The sequence below is a fragment of the Teleopsis dalmanni genome, chromosome 1 (assembly GCF_002237135.1).
Source record: "Teleopsis dalmanni isolate 2A chromosome 1, ASM223713v2, whole genome shotgun sequence".
Classification (NCBI taxonomy): domain Eukaryota; kingdom Metazoa; phylum Arthropoda; class Insecta; order Diptera; family Diopsidae; genus Teleopsis; species Teleopsis dalmanni.
In genome coordinates this window covers 46749227-46773835 of record NC_051846.1, presented here as the reverse complement: position 1 = coordinate 46773835, position 24609 = coordinate 46749227, and the positions used below count along the sequence as shown (strand labels likewise).

The 24609-nt window shown below is 26.1% G+C and overlaps 2 protein-coding genes and 1 pseudogene across 7 annotated transcripts in view; 2 read left to right on the top strand and 1 right to left on the bottom strand.

Moving 5' to 3' along the window:
• Nucleotides 1-24609, top strand: part of LOC119667792 (sodium- and chloride-dependent GABA transporter 1-like) — a 347748-nt gene that overhangs the window by 101967 nt on the left and 221172 nt on the right. The window lies entirely within an intron of this gene.
• LOC119667796 (1-acyl-sn-glycerol-3-phosphate acyltransferase delta-like) lies at nt 1943-14866 on the bottom strand. Of its 5 annotated transcripts, none has more exons than XM_038077116.1 (5): nt 14739-14866; nt 3228-3474; nt 2623-3158; nt 2200-2557; nt 1943-2136 (listed from the first exon to the last, which is right to left on the bottom strand). In XM_038077116.1, exons 2-5 carry the CDS (start codon nt 3412-3414, stop codon nt 2048-2050), a joined length of 1170 nt encoding a protein of 389 aa, XP_037933044.1. In that variant the 5' UTR covers nt 3415-3474; nt 14739-14866; the 3' UTR covers nt 1943-2047. The 5 variants fall into 5 exon arrangements, with proteins under 5 accessions (XP_037933044.1, XP_037933045.1, XP_037933047.1 ...); XM_038077117.1 differs by lacking the exon at nt 14739-14866 and adding an exon at nt 14237-14334; XM_038077119.1 differs by lacking the exon at nt 14739-14866 and adding an exon at nt 7182-7245.
• Nucleotides 17755-22364, top strand: LOC119667797 (annotated as a pseudogene). The gene is made up of 3 exons (XR_005251421.1): nt 17755-17858; nt 18022-18199; nt 21513-22364. The product of XR_005251421.1 is annotated as a sialomucin core protein 24-like (transcript).

The window sequence follows — 24609 nt, the reverse complement described above, 5'->3', positions numbered from 1 at the left end:
TATATCTTAAATTAAGTTGACTCCATATTTGTTTATAGCAAATGCCTGCTTCATAAATTAGTCTGGAAAAGCATTGGACTTTAAAAAAATATAATTTTCGTCTATTTGAAGCTTGCAGAGCTACACTTTATTTTGTGTCAAACTCCATTTTTCATATTATGCAGCGTAAGGCAAAAATGTAATCTACAATTACTTATCTTTGATCATTCATCTTCATCGTTAATTTTGTAAAATAGTCTATATTTATAGATCACCGTCTTTTTGATTATGGCTCTTCAAAGGGTTTAAAAGTGAAGACATAACTACCAGTCTCATTCAAATGCAATTGATCCATTCCATCGCTGCTCGGTGGTTTACATAAACCGTTTTATATGCCTAGGCTTGAGTGTCCTCATCTATCTATCTGAAGCGTCCAGTACAAATATAAAACATATACCTACTATCTGTAAAGCAATCAATTTATTTACATTTATTTAAGACATATGCTCAATAAATAATACATTCATTAAGGATAAAATCTTCTGAATCTTCGCACCCAATTAATGACTTTGTTAAAAGTTATACTATGGACAGAATCCTGCAGCTTCAGTTGCAGCATGTAGTGGTTTAACAAACTGTTTAAATGAATTTATAAGGTGATTTGATTATACTTTGTAAGTTAAACTTACTTTATTTTCTGTAAATTATATATGTTTACTTTGTCGTATTTTTTTTATTATTTTGCCCAATTTATTTTTTAGTAAGTAGAACGACAAGCTACAGTGTGACAGCTAAAATTATAGCATCAACTGCAGCTTTGTGGCTGTTTAGTAGGTCTCATTTCAGTCTCATTTCTAACATCGAAATTATCTATGGTATTTTAACGGACCATTTTTTGTGCTGTAATGGGTTTTGGTATGCAAAGCCTTACTTAAACTAATATTGAAATAAACACACTTAAGTGAAACATCCTTACTCATAGGAAACGTTTAAAAGATACCAACAACTCAAATTAAGTAACCATGCAATATATATTGTAGAATCATATTCAATAAGAATGAACTTTAAAATTTAGTTTGGCTTTAATATTTTTTAAAAACATAATTAAATGCAAAACTTTTTGTTAAAAATTCAAACTGTAACTTTTATGAAAGCAGTTGTAAAAAATAATATATTTATTCTAATATTTTACAATACCCTACATTCTTATTTTTAATATAACTATAATGTAATAACTGATATAAAAAAATTTAAACAAATCGTAATTCATAATCAAACAGTTTTATTAAAAATAATTAAAACAAAAAAAATTCGCATATTGTGATTGATTTGTTATAGAAAAAAATTCTAATTTCTTAGTTAAATAATAAAATAAATATAAATTCTGCATCCGCGCTTTAACATTCCGAAGACAATTTTTTTTATATATGTACATAATTAAAAATTGTAGACAATATATATATATATAAAACAATAATGTTTAATAAATAATATTTATTAAATATACATATATCAAACATTTTCATTAAAAAATATTAATAAATATTTTTAAAAATATTAGTTTTTTCCTCATTGTAAACATTATAAATTAGAAAATTAACTAAATTTTAGTATAGAATTAGTTATGTACCTATTTTTCAATATATTTATAACTATAACAACAACTACCAACAGATAAACTTCATTATATACTAATTTGGGCTTTTAGCTTAATAATGTAATAAATACATTTACAAAACAATGAAATGAGTACAAATTTACAATCCAGTTCATTCACTTCCATTATAATTATATTTATGTTTAATTTTTTTATTTTATTTTTTGTTTTTGTTTTGTGAAGTGAATTACATTTGGTTACAATCCATTTCATAAAATATATTGTAAGAAAAATATTTGTCTTGGACTGTATTAAATATATTTGTTTATTCATTAAATTTCTAGTCATTGTACGTCTTCATTTTTCTTTTTAATATTGTGTGATTTGCATGATACATTGTGTGGTGCGATACAAATTAGTGGCACATGCAAAGGGTACAATGTAAACATTATTGTGCGCATCAGTTCATATTTAGTTTGAGTTCGTTTTAGCTTCAGCGCCATAATTTGATGCTTTGCTCATCTTCGACATATTGATCGCTTTCTCCATAAGTAAATAAACTGCAATTAATAAAAATTTATTTAGTGTTTTCAAGTTATGTGATAATAATACTATAATTTTACATATTAATAGTATGCCAAATACAACTGATAATCCAATCCAGTTCTTCAATAACAGTGCTGTAACAATATAATGTATCACCAAATACATAGATACAATCGCCCAACCAACAAAATTAAGCAAAGTACTGAGTCTTCGTTTATAGTATTTAAATTCAGTTTCCTTGAAACCTGATGTTTTGAAGAAGCTACCAGTTGTGTGAAAACTATCTAGAATTTTATCCTTTTCTCTGTAAAGATTTTGTAGCCATTCTGCTGATTGTTCCTCACCAACAGGTATATCTTTTACTGGAAGGCGGCGAACAAACATATATCCTTCTACAGATTGACCATTTAAAAGGCTTGACATAGTAGGAGAAACCTTAGCAAAAATTAAAATTTATAAATTTAAGATTTTATATAAATTAAAACTTTTTTAAAACTTACTTTTGCATCCTTTTTAAATACCAGATTAATATCATAAATTGCAGGACAACCATTGCGTAAACTTTCTAAACTGGCAGTGAAACCTTTTGTGCGTGGTATTAAATGATGTTTTAACACTGGCATGCCACGATTTATTGCGAATTTAACAGAGGCCTCATGTTTTTTAGGTGTAAACCGTGTGCCTTCAGCACTTAAAAGTAACCACGTTGGATCGGGATAATCATATACTTCTTTAATTTGTCGCGATATGATTTCTTTATCTTTATCAAAAGAGCGTTCTAAAAATACAAATTCTGCGAATTTCCACGCCCAACCAATTACTGGCACATATGAAATAACTTTTTTTGCATACGCTTTACAATTGCCCAACACACCGACCTTTTCTGTAAACATCCAACCAGCTAGCCAATCAATTTCATAGCTATGGTTCATTACAAGAAGTACATGCTCATTGCCAGCATATTTTTTCTCATCTTCGGCATCCATATATACTTTCATTGTACTACTCGACCACCAATCCGCAACAAAAACCAATTCTGTAAATAAAATATAGTTAATTAGATCCAAAATTACTTAAAGCAAATCTTCAAAGTATTAAAACTTACGTGAATATAGTGAATAGCAGAGGTAGTACATGATTTTTCGGCAGAGGCGTTTATTTATAGGCTTTATAAATAATGTCAAAAGTAATTGTGCTAAATTTATAAATAGACCCGACGTGAAAAATGTTATGGGGATGACCATATTCATTATTCTCGTTTTTCTTAAAACCTTCACAATCGTTGCAGTCATCTTGAAATGACAATGTTTTAATTATTTCGCAGCTTCAATGAAAGAGATGAATGTTATTTACTGAAATAAAGAAGAAAAAATTATTAACAAAAGTACAATATTTTTTATAATAAGTGAAACTGAATATAACTTTGTATGTTAATTATGATAAGTTACATAATTTATGTTATATATTTTATTTTTATTATAAACATATTATATTTTGCAATTTTGCCATGCCAAATACAGGTTGTTTTTCTCAAATTTATTTACAATCCCATTAAATTTCTTAATTTTCAATACTCCAATGTATATTTATTTTACTCTAATTTAAACAATTAAACTGCAATTATAATATTTATTGAATATTTTTGCTTCTTCTACAATTTCATCATACCAATCTGACTAATGCAATCCATACCAATCACGTGCCATTCTACCATGCAATATGTTATTAAACGATTATAAAGGAAATTCATAAGAATTCACTTTTTGGTTTAAAATTTGAGTCAAAATAATGCGAAAATATGGTAAAGTATTTTACCATGAAAAAGTTTTCAACGAATGGAGTCCTCCCCTAAAATTGATTGAATTACCAAATTATTTAAACAATTGTCCCTGTATGGCCAGCGCTTTACTATTAGAATTCTCTGAAATATATGTAACACTGTCTTCAACCCCAAACTAAATTAATGTAGAAAAACTCACTTGACTCACAGTTGAGCAATACAACTACAACGTCTTATCAAACGTCCCAACACTTTTGAATGATATCACCAATTTGCTATTTGTGAAAAAGCTGATATATTTTTTTTTTAATTTTTTATTAAATTTCTCAATCCTCGGGACCACATATATAATATTGAAGAACTTGAAAATCTTACAATTAATTGGTAACAAATAAAAATTTACTACAGTTTTAAAAGTCTACCCAAGCTGACTGACGTCTGTCACATCTATGAAAAATAAGATATATAATAGATATACTTTTTATTATTTTTATACCTTTTTTCATAATAATTTTTCAATATTATTTAATTAATTCTGAAGTCTAAAACAAATGAAATTTATATTCTAATTTCTATATATTTGATATAAAACATTAGCAAAGTAATTAACTGTGTTAAGCAGCTAATGTTAGATTTAAAATCAACATTTAGGGAAAAATTAATTCCCTAATGTTTTAACTAATTAGTGCTACATAAGCGCGATTATTGTTTGGATAATATATTCTTATCATAGATGTCATAATTATGTGATTTAACTCAAAATCATAAAGTCTAGTGTACAAACTTTTAATATAATATACATATATATTGAAATTATAACACCTGAAGCCACCCTCTTACTACTACTAATTATACTGTCATCTGAAAAACCTGTAGTTTTAATTACTATAGGAATTGGGATCGTTTGCTTCATCAATTCGTTTATGTAAGAATGATTTTTAGTTAATATACTAAGTTTGTAATCCATTTTAATAATCTGGAATTTTCAAGGGGCCTTAATGTATCCCTTAATTCCATATCTACAGAAACATGCCTAAATACATACAAACAAAACACTCATTGCAGACTGTAAGAAAGCTCAATGTGTTCTGGTTTCCTGGATATAGGTACTCTGAAAAAAACAAGATAGCTGACAAATTTGGTAAGCTAGGCAAGCATAAATCCCCGGAGAACGAAGGGCATTGGTCATTATTCTTACAAGCTTAAGAACTGTAAAGTAACCTACCTAAACTATCTGAAACTCTCACAACCGAAAATTAGTCAATTTTGTATTCGTTCTTACTTGAAAGGACTGCAGAGCAATAATTGGTACAACATTGGGATATTAAGGATGATTCTAGAACCTAATATTATTTTTATATTAACTAAATTGGTTATTTGAATGTGTACATTTCATCTTGTAATATATTATATATATTATAAATAAATAAAGGGAATAAAATAATTTAACATATAATTTATTAACGTTGATCTCATTTTGTTCCAATATAAGGTCTAACGTGCGTTAGACATATATCGACATATGCCATTGAAACAAGAGCCGATATGAAAACCACCAAACAAGCTATATCCAAAACTGAAATGTACACTCAGTGCTCGGTAGCTGGCTTCACTCGTCGGAACCGATTGCGCAATGACGATAGTAGGCGAATCTACGAGGTACCGGACATAATTAAATGGAGTACACGGAAAGAGAAGGGGTGGAATCTGCTGTCAAAGAATGGGAAATGGCCGATGGCTTTTTTTTTAAGAACATGCTTTTCTCATCAAGACAGCACTTCGTAATATTGAAAATGTTTATATAGATATTTCTTAGAGCAGGTTCGGTTTGGTTAATCTGGCTAGACGTAAGCTACGCATAGATGTATTAACCATTAGCGATATCAGATAGAGTTAAAACTCTGAATAGATTTTGTGGTAGGAATTTTATTGTATTTTTACCGCGAATTTAAGTGCTTGAAACTCTACTTCTGAGACAGAGAAAGTAAACATTTTGTCAATATTTTTTGTATCAGTTATTCTTAGACTATATCTTAGTGGGATTTGAACTCAGATTCTGTATTTGTTTCTTACAGTAAGTTTTTGTCAAATTATTCTTCTATTTTTAATGTAATTAGTTGGTATTCATGTAAAATTATTTTTGATTTTTTTAGTGCTATTTGGTGACACTTTTATATTTCGTTTTTATTTTAAGTGAAGTTAACTAACACGTTGTGTGTGTTTTTTTTTACTGAGTTGAGAATCGACTGATCTGACTTGTAAACTCTCTTAATTTGTTTCATGAAATTGCCTCTAAACTTTCTAAATAATTAGAAATAATAAAAAAATTTTTATTTTATATATTTTTTTTCTATTTTTGATTTTTAAATTGCACTTTTGCTGCCGTTTATTTTAACAGATATATCTGAACTAAAGTGAACACTAGCCAAGCCATGCGAGCCATGTGAAAGGGTTTACTTTAATATAATTAATATGCATTTTATTAAAATTATCTTAGTATTACGAGTTATTTTTCAATTATATTTCATTGAAACATAAATATATTCGACAGGCCAGTGTGGCCTTTCAAAAATAGGAGTTATTCTTGATTTTTATAAGGCAAAAATAACAATTATTTGTGGGTTTTAAAATAAAAAGCAGTATGTAAGATTTATTTTTGATGAATATAATATAAAACAAATTTAATTATTATTTTTTGAGTATTATTTTAAAATAATGCATAATATTAAGGATGAAAATTGTTAGAATGATAACTATATGAGTTTAAATATGAGTTTAGTAAACTTTTTGTTGCTGTGTTCTTAAAAATTTTTTAAATAACTGTCATTTTCGGTCCCTGATATTAATAATTAATAATTCACTTTAACAATTTGCAACGTTTCACAGTTCACATTTGATTTATTATAACTTAAACGTTTTTATAAAAACAAAATCTGACATACAGAATATTTTTTTATTACATGAAAAAAACAAGATAATAAACCTTTTAAAAGAAATTTTTATTTAGAAATAGTAATAAATTTGCATTTATATTTTTTCCTTTACAGTAACTTGAATTAAAGTCCAAGAAAGAATTTGAAGTCCTTTCTTCTGCAGTTATTAACTTTTAATATAATGCAAAACTAGAACTGAACATTTACTTTTACTTCAGTTATTTTATTCAACTATATATAGAGAAGCTTCTGTATTCATCATATAAAAAATTGTTTTATTTAAATTTTTGTTCCATTAAACATTTCAACACAATTTGAAAACAATTGAAAATGTAGAAAAACTCACATGAATAGTTGATTTAATTAAACCAGAAAAAGAAACTTAACTTTCTAAACACTTTCATTCGATAGAACAGACTAAATTTGAAAATAATTTTTTTTGTAACTTTGTTCGAACAATCATAAAATAATAAATTTTAATACATATTATAAAATTTTGTTAAACATTATCACATTCCTCTACAAGTTATAGCGCGATTGGAAACCGAAACGTAATTATAAGGCAATTTCGTATTTTACTATTTCAATTATTCAAAAAAAAAAAAATAAAAGCCGCAGTATACAACAACAAAGCGATCAATTTTAATACGTCCCTCACCCTCACAGACTACCTTTCCAAAACCTATATACATAATACACTGTATGTATCAATATCAAGCACCTTAGACCGGTCGAATTTATTAACACATTAATAATTATAAAAAAACATATACACATATATGCGTACATATTTTTGCAAAACTTTATCGTGATACTACTGAAAAAAAAGTTGTATATATTAATTATAATAATAAAAATAATAATAATGAGAAACGTATAACATGAAATGTATCACTCCATGATTAAATCTTATCGCTAAGTAGAAATGGAAAAGGCAAAGTCTAAACAAACACCAAGAAAACTTGATCGCTTCTAGTAGTGAATGGGGGTCCCGTTTCATGTATACTACACGTCATGGCAGTCAGGTTGGATAAGTGAAGTATTTTGATTTTTTTCTTTAACTAAAATAAAAAAACTTGCATAACTGATTTTATATTTATAAGTAAATATATTTGAAAATACAACAATAAAAATTGATATGATTAAACTATACATATTGTGTATTATGCAATGACCCTACACTTATTTATTCTATGGAGAATCAATTATTTATTTATGCTACATATAAATATATTATGTAGTCATCGATATGGTTGGTTGCAGTTGCAGGCTAACACAGAACTTTCTATGTAACTCAATTAGCGATTTTTGCCATTATACTACCACATTTCTCACAAGAATACCTAAAATAGATGTATACAAACTAAATCTATCACGTCGTATTTAGATAATTTAATAGATTTTTCGTCTTTACCGATGAAACGTCTAATAAACCGTCGAAGAAATATCTCCCTAAAAATCTAATTAGGATGTCAAAGCCTGGCATTTGCAGAGAAAGTATTTATAGTTTCTTTTTTCTGCAGGTTTCCACATATCCAGTAAGGAATTTCTGCAGCCCCATTGCAACCAACTTAACAGTGTAAAAGATTATTCTTAAATTCTTTTTATTAGAATATTTGCAAATACCATATAAAGAAGATTGATGCACATAGTGAAAAAATTATATAGAATAGCAGATCAGTCGGTTTGCTCCGTCCGTCTTAATATTTAATAAAGAAATTTGTATTATTTTTTTTACATTTCCTTCCAAATTTAAAACCTTTCAGCGGAATCTTTTTTAATAATAGAACTAAATTTTATAACTGTTATATAATTAAAATTAAAATTATAAATTTAATTAGATAATATATTTTCTGGATTCCTGAAATGTCATGCCAGCTTATCAGTTTTAACGAAACCATCAATATGTAGAATTACACAGGTGAAACAGTTTTTTATTATGCTAGGAACGAGCAAATGCATATATATATATATATATATATATATATATATAGTTATATCTGCTGAAATTTCTATGCATTTTGAAGTTAAACTATAGCCTACTATAGCCTGGTATTTTTACTAAAAAAAAGTGCACTATGGTGAGTACACTACCGTTTTCAACACAGATATGTATTTATTACCTATATCTATATTAATCTGTTTTCAACGAGAAGACTTCAGACTTATTGCCCTATAGTTATTTCGGTAGCCAGGGAATTATTTTCTTGTTTAGGAATAAATATTATTATACTTCAATATTATAAAAAAGTAAGTATTCCCTGATTAAGAATGTAACAAATTGCTTTTTTATTGGATGAAAGCTGATATCTGTGCCTCTCTGTTTAAAAGCAGGAATGATATATTCAACACCAAGTTCATTAAAATACTGAATGGAATTCATTTAACCATGTCATATTAAATATAACATCAGATATGCAAATTAATAACACGTGGAAACTTCACGTGTTATTCAAACTTTATAGCCGGTGAGATATGATACCGTTATCCTAGGTATGTTTCCATAGAAGTACTACATATTATGATAAAAATTAAATGTTAAATGTTAAAATTATTGGAAATTCTATATCAATAAAAATATGTTTATTGACAATTCTTTTACAATCTCACATACTATCTTCAATAAACAGTTGAATCAGCAGAATAGATAAATAAGATATTCTATTGAAACTTTTTCTATTAAGGTATATCCAAGCAGATGTGATACGGAAGCAGATGTGCTGTGTATGCTTCACAGCACCTATAATCATTGTCATTTAATGGCTAAGATAAGCACATACCATACGGTAGTACAGTTATCTGTAAGTACCGCATTTAAAACAATTGACCATAGGAGGGTACAAGGCAGTTTAAAGCGTGCCATACTGTATCTGTATCTGTATTACCTTGCATCTGTATTACCGTACAAGCTGCCTCCCAGCTTGTACGGTATTATACTGTACCACATCTGTTTGGGCGTACTTTTAGACTTATATATGTATTCTCATGTGAGCTGCTCAACTGCATATATTAACTAAACTTATGTTAAAGTTAAAAAAAATTCAATAAATTGAATGAGGAAAATAAAATTTTTATCAAGATACGAGTATATTTAGAAAAAACTAATTCTAGTATTAATGAAATTTGTAGATTTAAATTATTAAACTTTATTTTTTTAAGCTAATTTATAATGTGAAAAAATAAATTTTTAAATCAATTCAGTTTTGCAAAGCCTCGACAATTTTCAGTAACATAAATTAAAATAAATTTTGATAGGATTATAGTAATTTAATTGATTGTTAACGCATCGGTAGTTCAGTTCGAAGTACAACTTTTTAAGAACTGCCAATAAATTGTTAAATAAATATTATGACATAAACGATAAAATATATTTAAGTTACGTTATAAGTAAAAGTTGCTTGAAGAGTGTATGACTTGAAAAATTAAGTATAATTTATACAGAGATAAGGCATAGTAATATTAATTGGAATATATTTATACATACATACATTTATACATATTTATGTATATGAAAATAAAAATTAGTATATATATACAGAAATACTTATGAACCATGAAAACAAAAGCAAGATTAGATCGCAAATCGATTAAAGAACGTATAAAACTTTTTTTTTTCATTCCTTATAGTTTTTTTATTATCCCTATTTTATTTACATATTTGTAATCTATATAAATATTTTATTATATTGTAATTTACATAGATAACATTTTCATGAGTCAGTAGTATTCAATCTAAATTTCAAAACACATAATTCAATATTTAGAACCATGCAGTTATTGATGACTTATTATTATTTAAAATTTATATACGTTAACACGTTAAAGTTTGTATTAAAATTGTTGAACATAAAATAAAATATATATTATTTGATAAAACTATCGTAAGCTAAATAGTAAGTAACTTCTTTTTAAAACTCTATAAATAAACATACATACAATATACTATATAAAAACTGTTTTTATAATAGAAAATTACATAAAAAATCATTAATTAGTACCATTTTAATAAAAAAAAGTACACTAAAAGTAATTAAGTAACAACGATATAAGCCTAAAAATCAAACAAAGAACTACCTAGACTCAGTAGGTGTTGGAGACATAAAACTTTCTCTTGACAGATTGTAGTAAAATGTTGCGTCAGACCGAAGCTTAACAGATTATTAATAATTTCAAATTTTTCTATATTTCTAAATTTCCATTCTCTATTTGAAATAGATTTTTTGCCATAAAACGAAAAATATTAAATTTGAAGTTGGACTAAAATATTTGTTCTCGATCTCTCTGGCTTGCAAATCGACTTATAATACGGTAATACGAAAACTCTTTAGCTTATAGTCAGTAGTCTATAGTTAAGTAAATTTATATTGTTGTGATTTATAGAATATTTCTAAAAATATTTCTAAAAATATTTCTAAAAATATTTCTAAAAATATTCTATAAACACGATATTTGAAGAAACGCAAATTACGTTTACGTTTTAAAATTATGTATGAACCAGTAATTGTTTCCAAACTCAACTGTTGGTGGATTTTTGCCAGTACCGAAACAGCTGTTCGTTCAGCCTAAAAAAAAACTTTATAAATAAATAAAATTTGAAATTTCAAAACATATTTTTTACCAAAATCCATAAAAATTTTAATTAGTTCAAATTGTTTTGAATAGTTATATTTGAATTATTATAGTATTATTGTCATTGAGAAATTAACTAATAAACGATGTATGTATCGTAATATTCAAAATAGAAACTATTATTTTAGTTATTGCCTTTGGGGTATACAGTTTTTTTTTTTTAATTATTAAAATTTAATTTTGAAATTATTATTCTAATAATCATTTCAATAGAGCTTCTTTATTTGTTAATGTGATTATATGTTAATGGACATACAAATGTACGGTTCAAATGCCAATGATATATTAACATCGTATATTATAATAACGTTACTTGCTTCAAAGAATATCATTTAATACTCCATTAAAAGTCACCTTTTCACACTTGGTTCAAACGCTGCAAAGCGGTCTAAAAAATAATAGCTGACAAAATTATCAAGACATTATAACAAAAGTTTATTAACCTATTTGTTGCTTAATAAAACGTATTTTTTTTAATTTATGAATCAAATTCTCTTAAATTTTAAAAATTGTATTTTTTTCAAGGCTTTAAAGATAACTCACAGTTTTAGTATTAAATATATCAGGAATAATACTCAGAGTACCTTGCACCATAACGTGCTCGCAATAATATATATAGAGATAAATGCATTTTCTTTTTGTATAGTGAAATTGAGATTTTAATAATTAAAATTAATTTTCATTGTGTTTATTTGTCTAATAGATTTAATATAGCAAATTATTAAATATGTTTTTTTTCTCTCAATATATAAAAAAAATAAAATACATTATATTACTGTATCATTAAACATCGTCATACAAAATCATAACGACTTTCTTTTTTATATAATTGAGACTAATTGATTTAAAAAAATATACTCAGTTTTCTTCAACTGTATGGTTGTTTCTACATAAAAAGATCAATTAAAAGATCATAGGGCAAATAACAAGATAAATAAAAAAAATTTAGTTTTTTTTTTTTTGTTAAATATAATAAACTGTAGTTTATTGGAAGAACTAGTTGTCGTTGTTAAGGTTAAACTGATAATTATAGAGAGAAACACAATTTCGCACAATTAGATGTTATTGAAATAATAACTTCATATATAATTTATTACTTAAAATTAATATTTCTTACTTAACAACTTTTTGTATTAAGCAAGAAACTCATTAAAACAGAGTTCATTGAACTACTTATGATAATAAAGAGTTACGGAATTCCGGAATTCTCGGATTTCTCACAGAAAAAAATTCAATCTTATTACGGTAGTCATGTTATGACTGGGGCACTGTTTCTGCAGCTCTAGTCAATAGTATATGGAACTTCTTAGACAATTATAATAGCCTCAAAATGGTTTCATATTTAACTAACAGTATAAAGTCTCGTATTAAGTAGTAATATCATAATGGACCGGAGGGTCTAAATGAGTTAGTCAATTAGACGTATTATCACACTAACTTAGATTTAATTTGGTTAATACAAATTTTGATAGAAATAAACTAAATTATATGTATATATGTTAACAATTCACTTAATTAAAAATTGAACATTTGACTTTACTTTTACTTCACTATTTGACCCTTTCTATTTAGATTCTGTGTGTTAAGACATAAATAATATAATTTTAATTTAATTTAATTTTATAAATACAATTTTAATTTAATTTAATTTTATAAACATAATTAATTTAATTCAATTGTATATATATAGCTTTAATTAAATGAATGCGATTTTAATTTGACAGGTTAGTATATATAGGTTAATTATAGGTTAGTACAGATTATAGGTTAGTAAAGATTATAGGTTAGTTCAGATTATAGGTTAGTATAGGTTATAGGTTACCTATACTAACCTATACTAGTATATGTATAATTTTAATTTAATTCAATTGTATATATATAATTTTAATTAAATTAATGCGATTTTAATTTGACAGGTTAGTATATATAGGTTAATTATAGGTTAGTACAGATTATAGGTTAGTAAAGATTATAGGTTAGTTCAGATTATAGGTTAGTATAGGTTATAGGTAAGTAGGTTATAGGTTAGTAGTATATTTAAAATGAGTTATGCTTATATTTATTACATATCTAAATTTCATTTATTCATTTTCATCTTATTTATTTAATTTATTTTATGTTTGAATTATACAAATAAGTAAAGCTCGGATTTAAAATGAGTAAGTCACTCGAAAAACTGCTGCTGAATGTACCCAATACTCTACAACTTTTCTGCTTTCTTATAAAAAATAAGTTCTGGGACGAAGATTTTCAAATATGGCTTTTAAAGGGTGAAAAAATGGTATAAAAAGTTGTGGTAAAACTTATTTTTTTCAAAACCGTGTTTCTAGACGGTCTGTAATTTCCAAGTACATAGATTTAGAATGATTAATAAAACACATTTATTTGAACCACGTCATAAACATCATTTTGAACCATGCAAGATATTTTATTAAAATTGATAAAAGATTGTTTTTTTTTTTATTCACTTAAAAAAATTAAAATTGTGCTAAAATTTCATGAATGGCAAAATACATAATGCCAGATTTAATTACTTTTTAAATTAGCAAAATAATAGTATTTTTATTATTAATTTATATATTTTCTATAAATTTCATTACTAAACAAAAAAAAAATAATTTGATCATTTTAAATGCATTATCTCACACCTATACCGCATTAAGTGTTGGAAGAATTATCGAATAAAAAAATATTTGGCAATGTCTATAATGATTTGGCAAATAGTTTTTAAATGAATAACAGTCAAAGAGGGGAGAAATTTGATGAATTTACCATTGTTCTTTTCGGTGTTTTGATTGTGCTGTTTTCCTCAGATTACATTGTTGTTTAGTCATATAATTTTTCTACATATGTATGCGTTCAGCATTAAATTTTTACCTATATAAACAATTAGAATATATAATAAATATTCTTGAACTTTAAATACTATCCAAAGACATTAAAAGTAGAGCACTAATTTTATTTTGATTGTCAAACTTCTACGTAATGATGTCACCTGACTTTGATGGCGCCAATTATTCTATGTCCCTACAATTCTGACACCAACTTTTTTTTACTAAAAATATTACCAAATACACAATCTAAATAACTAGACTGTAAGCAGATATTTAATTTTTTGTCACTAATATTTACATTTTGAAAATTAACACATTCATAAGAGTAGTTGGTATTAACTGGCATCCAACTGGATTTTTGCATTTTATCACATTTTCACGTTATACACAACGTAATATAAATGAATATTCCTTACATTTGTAATGTTTTTATTACTTACAATTTCAAATTTTTTTAATTTTTAATTTAGACATTTAATTGCTATTTGTACGTTGTTACTGTTATTTTGTGCACTTTTAAAATAAAAAAAAATGATTTAGGTATTTACAACGATAAACAAATTTGCAAATAATAACCTTTCTTGGTTGTGTTTGGTAATGTATGAAAGCAGCAGATAAGAGATCAATGTATAGCACCAGGGTTACCGTAGTATGAGAAAAAAAAAATAACCAAATAACTAAAAACGACTGAAACAAATTTATTTTTCAATAATTTTAATAATATTTATTTAGTTTATATTATTTTAACTGTTATATAATATTTACAGAATTAGTTCAAATAAGCTATCTAGCTACATTTAGCAAAGTATTAAATTAATAACTTATTCACATTTATTCACAGTCAAAAATTAACCGCGAGTTTGGCCGTGTGCAAGTTTGAATAAATTGATTGTAAATTGAGGGAAATAGTGAATTATGTCGGTATGGCAGCGAATGTTGATATTTACCAGAATTTCGAGTAGGGTAAATTAAATAAAAATTAGGTGAATTATGTGTTACCCTTGTGAAAATTTTATAAGGTGCTTAATAAATAAATTTGAAAACTTTAAACCAAAAATAATAAATAAATGCAGTGAATAAATAAATAAATATTTACATAAGTACAGTGCAAAAAACCCCTAGGAAATTTCAATTTACTTTACCTCAATTTACTCGAACTCGCACACGGCCTTGGATTAGATACCATTTCTATAAGGCAAATCCTACACTCCTCAGTTTCTGTCAGCCGGTTTTGTTCGTAACACTTTCTAAGTGACTGAAGAATTTAAATGGTCGTTTACACAGTAACTGGTGCCGATTGCAAGTGCGCAATTTAACTGATAGTACATAATTTCTTTTTTCTATAATTAATTGGAGATAATTAATTAGAGATGTTTTATTTTCCAGAATATTATAACATCATGCACATAAACTACAGTTGTATAATTAACTTAATCACTATAATTTGTTTTTTTATTCTTCTTGATTTGAAGAAAAAATATATATATATCTACTTTATATAGCTTGAATTTTGCAGGCATATTTAAAAAAATTTGCATTTTGTCGAGTTTTAAGGTCGTTATCGCGGGGAAGACAAAAATAATATTTATTTTATCTTTTAATTCAATATGCCTAATTGTGTTTAACTGTTAAAACAATAAATTAATATAAATAAATATATGTAACTTGTTTTCAAAATTATAAATGTTTTTATTTATTATTAGATTATCGAGTTCTAAGGTCGTTTTCGTGGCGGAGGCAAAAAGAATTTTTATTTTATATTTTAGTTCAAAAATGCTTTAATATTTATTTATAAATGTTTTTATTTATTATTAGATTCCAATAGGATAAAATTTTTTTCATTATCGGAACTATGGTATAAAACAAATGTTTTACCTGTCTTCGCAAATCGACTTTAGAATTTGTATATATATTTTCTTCAAATATTATTGATAGAAATAAAAAAAATAAAATTTACAATGATTAAGTTAATTATACAGCTGTTGTTTATGCATTAGTTCTAATTAAAAATACAGTAAATATAAGATTTATTTATGAATAAAGAACAAAAATTGTGTGGAATTGATTGATAAGTTTCAATCACTGACGTTTATGGTCTATATATACGAAAAATTATGCTAATAAATGCTTCAAAAGACCACTGAAGATGTTGTTTGACTAATCTGTTTAAAACTTAACTGCAAACTATACTTACAATCAAGAAAAAATAATTTACGGACCGTGCGGTGTGAAATGGTACTCATTTTATTACGTCTTATCTCTTTATAATAAAACACTGAATTATTTAACGTAGAAAAGTTAAACACAAAAACATAGAAAACATAATTAATTGTAAATATAAATCGAGTGACGAACAGTTTGTTCACAAAAAAGTTTCTATGTCGAAAAACCAAAATTCCATAGATTCTTATTGGTGTCCACACTAGTTAGATTTTGACAAGTTTTTTATTTTCGTATGCAAATATGTATTATATTCGAATTTAATGTACGAACAAAAATTTATATGTTGAGTAAAAATATCACAGTATGAAGAAAAATATTGCCAAAGTCTAGCCAGTGTAGTCATAGTGTAAAAACTATACATAGAGCAATTGAACAAAATCCATTTTACCAGATACAATTCATTTGGATACTAAAGCCAATATTAGTATATGTATATGAATCAATTACTTTATGTCCTAGTAATATGCTAATTAAATAAATGTGTGTCTGCTTTTTAGTTTAGATTTTGCATATAGTAATTTTAAACTTTTGCTAAGTTTACATGAGTCTGCAAGACCATTTTAAAACAGATTTTAATAACAATTTTAAATAAAATTAAATTCAAATTGCTTTTAAGCTTACTATCAGTTGATAGTTAGTATTTAAGGCTTAAATAATGTTTTAGCAGCAAAATGCAATCGTTTCTGCAGTATGATTAAATTATTAAATTGCTTTTTAAAAGTAAAAACGCTGTTTAGCAAAATGAAGCGTTTTTATACGATTATAAAATCAATTTTAAGAATATCCTCTTTTAAGACTAGTATATACAAAATGTTTTGCATTTTAGCACTAACTTAGCGTGCTAAATAATAAACGTAAAGAGACCTTTTAAAAACAATGCGAAACCAATGTAATCATACTCTCAAAAAGATGCTTAAACTTTCTACGCTTATATATTTAAAAAACTGTTAACAATTTTTTATATAAATTTACAACATTATATAACATTCTAAAATATGTTTAAACTTTATACGATTATTTATTTATTATTATTATTTATTTACAACTATTTATTTAAAAATTTTATTTATGTAACAAGTTTTTATACAAATTAATAAGTAACTATGCATAACGAAAACTAAGTATTTTTAGTACCTTTTGAACACTGCTATAATACTTTTTACAATTTTTTATTAACATTAGAAACACTTTCTATGACGTATAGGGGTATGTTCATACTATATTTCATCTGTTTTATTTTAGTTGAAGACAGTCATCAAGTTCGTGATTTACGGAAAGTGAGAATATTTTTTTTTCTAACGCAAAATTTGATTTTGCTATAGAATTTGTGGCTAAAGGTATTTTTTAATAAAATTGTGAATTACAATAATTATATGTACAAAAATAAATTAAAATGGTGTAAATGAGTGAAATATATGCTGAAAAATATTTATTTGAAGATTCTTTGTAGTTTTCCTTGAATTCTAATTTGTTGTTGCTTTTATTATTTGTGTTTTGCAGAACTTCTTCGCTTTACTTGCCGCTAAGCAAATTTCACAAGAAATTTGACTCCATTTTCAGATAAACCAGTGGTCCTTATTGCATTTGCAATTGCAATTTTATAAAATGATGAAGTCATCAACAAAGGGTTTATTGATTTGCCTGTTGATCGGGTTGTTCACGGGAGCATATTGTCAAGGTATGTACTACAAAATAATAAATGTGTAGGTAGAATGGGACGAATGTTATTCTGTTTTTTTTTTTACTAATTAAATTAAAACGTCTATACATTTTATATAAATGAAATATGATAAAGTAGCGTATAAAACAAGAAATATTTAAAATGCAAAAGAAAAAAATCCGTATAAATTACGTCTTTGATATATTTTTGGTTGTTGTTTTTTTTTTCTTATAGCAATTTGTGTTGCAAAAATATAACGTGCATAAAGGAAACGAAAATGTACAGTTATTTGCTTATGAGTGCGTTTTTTATATTTTTTTTTTGTGGAAATATTGGCGTTTATTTTTTTTTTTATTATCATTTACATTTATTCCAAGAATTAAATGACATTTACATCACTTTATGTGGTACTGCATTTTCTTTACGGGGGTTTACGGGCAATTGCTTCTCATGCATTTATTATAGGATGCTCTATAAGAAAAGTATTTTTTAAAAAATCACGTTTCCTCCTTATAAATATAAATAATAGTCAAAATTAATTTACTTATTACCACGCAAACATTTAATTTTTTGATATTTTTAAATTAATAATATTGAATTAATAAAATTAGTTATAATATATATGGCAATAATATAAATATTAAAAATCCTGTTATACAATCCTATGAAAACACATTCTGAATAATAACAATTTTCAATATGTTTTGACTGTTTGTTGGTAAATGATTTACTGCAAGTGTGTATAACTTAATTACTTATTAATTGTTATAAATAAATGTTAACAATTATAATTTCTAAATCAATTATAGTTGTTTATACACTTAATTACGCTATTAAAGAATAAACTTCTTGCATCCATAAAGGTATCTGAACCTGAAAGCTAAAGTGCTAAAGGTAATCCTAAGTACACAATTTACTATATTAAGTCCTTTAAAACTAATGTAAATCTTACCTAACCGATTTATTCCTTCCAATTTTTTTTTTTAAACGAATGTACATTTTCCCTAAACAGTTTTCCTACCTTAAATTCTACCTTAACACATTTTATCCTACAAGTTTTTCTAAACCTATAACAATTACCTTCAATTTATAACCCCATTTTTTTTAAATATTAATTGTATTTTATATTTATCAAAGAATTTATTTATATATACATATACATATATATTCCTTCAACAAGATAAGTTATTATTTAAAGTAATAATGAGTCATGAATTGTATAAATTACGCATAGGAGACCGAGACCTCTTTAATAAGTCAGTGATAATTAAGTAGAATTAAAATTTTCGCATACTTTTATATATTTTTTTTTTAAATATAATCTGAAATTAACTCTATACCCGTATTTCTACGGTATGTTGAATATCTTGTAAAAAATATAAATCTTTGTGGTCTTTAGAAGTGTTAATAAGTCGTGGAGGCTACGTCTTACATCGATTTAAACTTTTTCCTATGCCTGCGCGCCTTCTTCAGTCTCGTATATCTCATATCCGGTTAGTACTCCCTCAACTTGATCACTCCGCCAGACGCACGGTCTATCTCTACGCATTCTTCCTCCAGCTACTGCTTCAAACACCTTTTTCACTAAAGCATCTTCATCCATTCACACGACATGACCAAACCAGCGATATATGGTATATACATCTTAAAAAACAAAAACTACAATTTTCGCTGATTTAATTGGCTTTATCTTTCATTACGTACGTTCATTAGGGAGAAATTAACTATCCCAAATGCGCTTTCCTATGCGTTTCTAAAAAAATTTATATTGTAATATTTCGAGTTATATAAGAACTCGAAAGTCTTATATAACTTTAAGAAAATCTTAAAGTTATATAGTATAAAAAATAGAGTATTTTTTTTCTGAAATAAATTCTATCATTAAAAAATAAAAACTCAAATTACGTTGAAGATATGAACACTTACAACGGATTATACATCATAATATAAAATATACATACAATTCGCAATGATTTAATAAAATCATATTCGGGTATTCCCCTATTTCAGTAGGCATATCAATACTACCGACAGCTTAGCGCATGAAATCTGTTTCTAATCAAAGACAAGAAGGAGATGAGTATGATTGCTACGTTTCTTTAATTTGATATGGATATTATATTTTATTATTTGTTATTTTTTGCTAGCAAGTCTTGTGTGTCTATATACTATATACTAAACAAAAATAAATAAATTTAACAATAGTGTAAAATTCAATTGAAAACATTTTCAACGGTTAAGATGCCGCAGGTATAAATAGGGTCAATATTTTTATTTTTAATTGATCACATATATTATAATATGATTTTTGTATAAAAACTTGTAGCCTTATTATAAGACGAAACACGTGATATAAAAGAGTAATCGGAACATTTTTAGTCGTCTGTTTGGAAATTGTTTTGAAGGGAGGTTATAATCTTAGCTGTCTATTTCTATGTATAGAGACTGAATTAGGATGTTATAATATTAGAATAATAATTTTATACTAAAAAATAACTGTTTTTTGATTTTTACAATCTTTTTCGATTTTGTGGTTAGCATTGGACATCTAGATATTTGTTGTTTGTGTACTATCTATATTACATTATTAAATATAATTTGAAAAGCTTTTGAGACAGCTATAGATATTACAAAATGTAACATAATAGTGACTGTAAATTCAAAATAATTATTTAATACTGCAATTTAGTGGAAGGTGAAATATAAGATATCACCAATACATACCTCTTACATTTAATTCACAAAATTTTTAAAGCAGTATACCACTTCATATCAATTAAAAGAAAAATAAATTGGTTTTTACGTTTAATTCAAAGCGAGCTTTATTGATTTATATTCTAAGAATAGCAACTACAATAATATAAAACAATTTAAACTGTAGAATAGAAACTGTAAACTGTAGAAACTAAGTATTATTTGGCGATATATATACTAACAGTTTCTAATCATATGGCACATGTGTTTTGACTGCAAATGACTCTGCAATTAATACAGTTGTTTTATGCCTTAAAAAAATATTTTCATATACTAAAATATCATATAATACTTTACTACTCAGACAGATACTTAAAAAACTAAAAACAAAAAAAAAATTTTTTCAAACAAAATATATATATAAAAGATTCGTTTTAATATAAAATAATTAACATTAAATTCCATATATATATAAAATCAGACATATATATTTGTTTAATTTGCACAATGACAAATAAAGGATACTCCGTCTATAAATGATATTTAACTGATAAAAAAAATAATTATATAATATATAACAATATAGACTATAAATTATTCACATATAATTAAAACTACTTTTTATTTCTAAACACAGATGCAGCTGTGGCAAATACCAATGGTTCTAGTGTTCCAGTAGTTCCGACAAAAGATGAGGCTCCACCAGCAATTGTTAAACCGGATTCTGATACAAATGCAGTTCCACCAGTTACAACAGCACCACCTACAGCTTCAAACACTGTTACAACAAAATTACCAGATCCAACTACTACAGTTAAGCCTGAAGCTGATACTTCACCTACTACTACCACAACCGACAAACCTACAATTACCCCTTCTACAGTAAAACCCGACAATACTACTGTTAAACCTGATAATACAACTACGATTCCCACTACTACAATAAAACCTGATACTACTACAACTACAACTACTACGGTTAAACCAACTCCAATTCCAACTACTACAACAGTTAAACCTGATCCTACCACTTCTACTGTGAAACCCAACTCAACTACTACAATAAAGCCTGATACAACAACAACAGCACCAGAGCCACCACCATGTCATCGTTTTGACAGCTCTTCATTTATCGGGGGTATCGTTTTGACTTTAGGTCTATTGGCCATTGGTTTAGTTGCCTACAAATTTTATAAGGCACACAACGAACGTAATTACCACACCCTTTGAGCCGCCAATGCTTTTACTTCGGCATTCAATGCAGCAGCTAGTGAAACGTCGGGGGTGAATGATAATGGTGCCGAGTGCATACGTTTTATGCAACCGTCATTTCCATTGCGTTCACCTCCACCTCAACCACCGCCGACACAGTCATCACCAACAGCAAGACAACGGCTGCTGCATACGTAATCCAAAATATAAATGAATGCAAGCAAGTAAATTAAAAAAGTAAAAATTTAAAAAAAAAATATATAAAAATAGAAAAACTTTATTAGTTGGAAATAACCTGTAAAATCAATAATTTAATATTCTTTTTTTTATTATGCATACGTTCTCAAAAGCTCTGGAAATTATTTTAAGAAAAATAAGAAACCATAATCAATACAAATTTATAAAATACGAATACAAATTAAATTAAAGCATATTAGAATTGCTTAAAAACTAATAAAATTGAATAATTCTTAGATTTAATCAAAAAAAAAAAATTAATTTGTTATAATAAATACATATATATATTTTCTTAAATGCGATAGTAATAAATGTAAGCTTCAACGGTTTTTTCTTGGCCTTTAAGCAAATCAGTACCAATATTGGAGACTTAGATGATTTTGAAAAAGGTTTTATACAAATGAAATTTCAAATAATTGGAATAAATCGTCGACTATACTAATACATTGCTTACAATTTTTGAATATATATATTAATATATGTAATAATGCTTTGGAACATAATTACTAACCTAAGGAATTTGAGACTGTATATAAAGAAAACATATTTTGAATAAAGGCTTGCGGGCAAAAGGGAAAAATAATAACAACACAACATTTATAAAAAAAACTCAAACTTTAAAAAAAAAATTATATACAAATACTTTTAAAACTTCAAACATTTCTTATATAAGTGATTTTTTATTCTTGAATATACCAATTTTATTTTTAACGTTATCGAAAAGCTTACTCTTAAATTTTATTTTTATGATTCATAATAACAAATAAATATATTTGTAAAATTTGTTGAAAAGTAAGGAATGTAAAAGTTATCTTAAAATGATTTTTTCCTCTTTTATAACAACAGCTCGATAACGTAAGTTTGCTTATATTTAATCTTTTTTTTTTTTTATTATTAATATATTTTTATTTTCATGAAATATGCATATATTTAAGTAGTTAGTCCGATTAAAAATATCGTACTAAAAGTTTATTTGTTGTACAGAGTTTAGAAATAAAATTTATATATATATCTATATATATATATATATATGCACCTATTCTATATGAGTTTTTACGTCAACTGAACACTAAGAATATATATAAACATATAATAAAGTATTCGAATTATAATCTCAATATTATCTACTAAATTTGCTTATATGTATATCGATAATGCTATCTACTTATAAACAAAAAAAAATGTAATTTAAAGTAAATTAGTATTATATAAGAATACATATATACCCTTTTTTATTTTAATATACCTTATTGTTTCCAAATAAAATCTTAATAAAACAATTCTATCATGTTAAATTATTTCAATATATAGTTAAAGAATGGAACTAAGTAAGATTGAAAAATTTTGACTTAATTTTAAGTTATTTTAAATTAGTTTAATTGATTTTTACAATCTATTTTTACATTGTAACCTTGTCAAAAGCACGAAATGTCTTGAACAGCTCAATAAATGGGTTGGGATATGGAGTGTAAATTGAAGAAATCGGATAAAAAAGTGCATAAAATAGAGGTGTTTGAAAATAGTATCCGACAATGAGAATATAAATTCTGTCCATGAACCATATATAGTAGTTCTATAACATTACTATTTCAAAATTAATAGGATCGTAGTTCAGTAGAGCAGAATAGCGATATATATAGTAGAACAGTTAATCGTATTGACAACGTAACGTAGTCTAAATATCCAGCTGCGAGACCAAGGTTTATAATGGCGACAATTATTTATTATATAGCTTAATTCCGACATAAACATAACAGTTAGGATTTCTTTTATTAAAACCTTATATAGGATTGTCGAATAGAAATTTGATAAGAAGACTAAAAAGACTTTAATCTAATACATACATAAAAATATTATTGTATGCAAGTTTTTGATTTATTTTTAAATATACTATATTTTGTTGTTGTTGTAACCCGCCGGCATCTGAAAGCAGATAACATGTAAGGTTTACAATACGAATACGTGGGTTAGGAGCCACTGATATTGCCTCCATTGCAATAGGGGTCGATATGGTTATGATAAGCAGTAAGGCATCAAGGAATAAATCTTGAAGGGAGGACTTTGCTAGACATGTCGTTATTGGGATGTCCATCTATGTGTCATGTATTGCTTAGACAGCAGTTGATTGTGCTTACAAGCTGCCGGTTGCAATCTGCAGTGCTGTGTTTAGCCATATTTGGATGTTAGTCAATTGCGTCTCGCAGAGTTGTGGGGTTCGTACTCGAGCAACATAGGCCGCAATAGCAGGAACTATTGCTTTGTATGTACCGGGTAGGTTTCTTTGT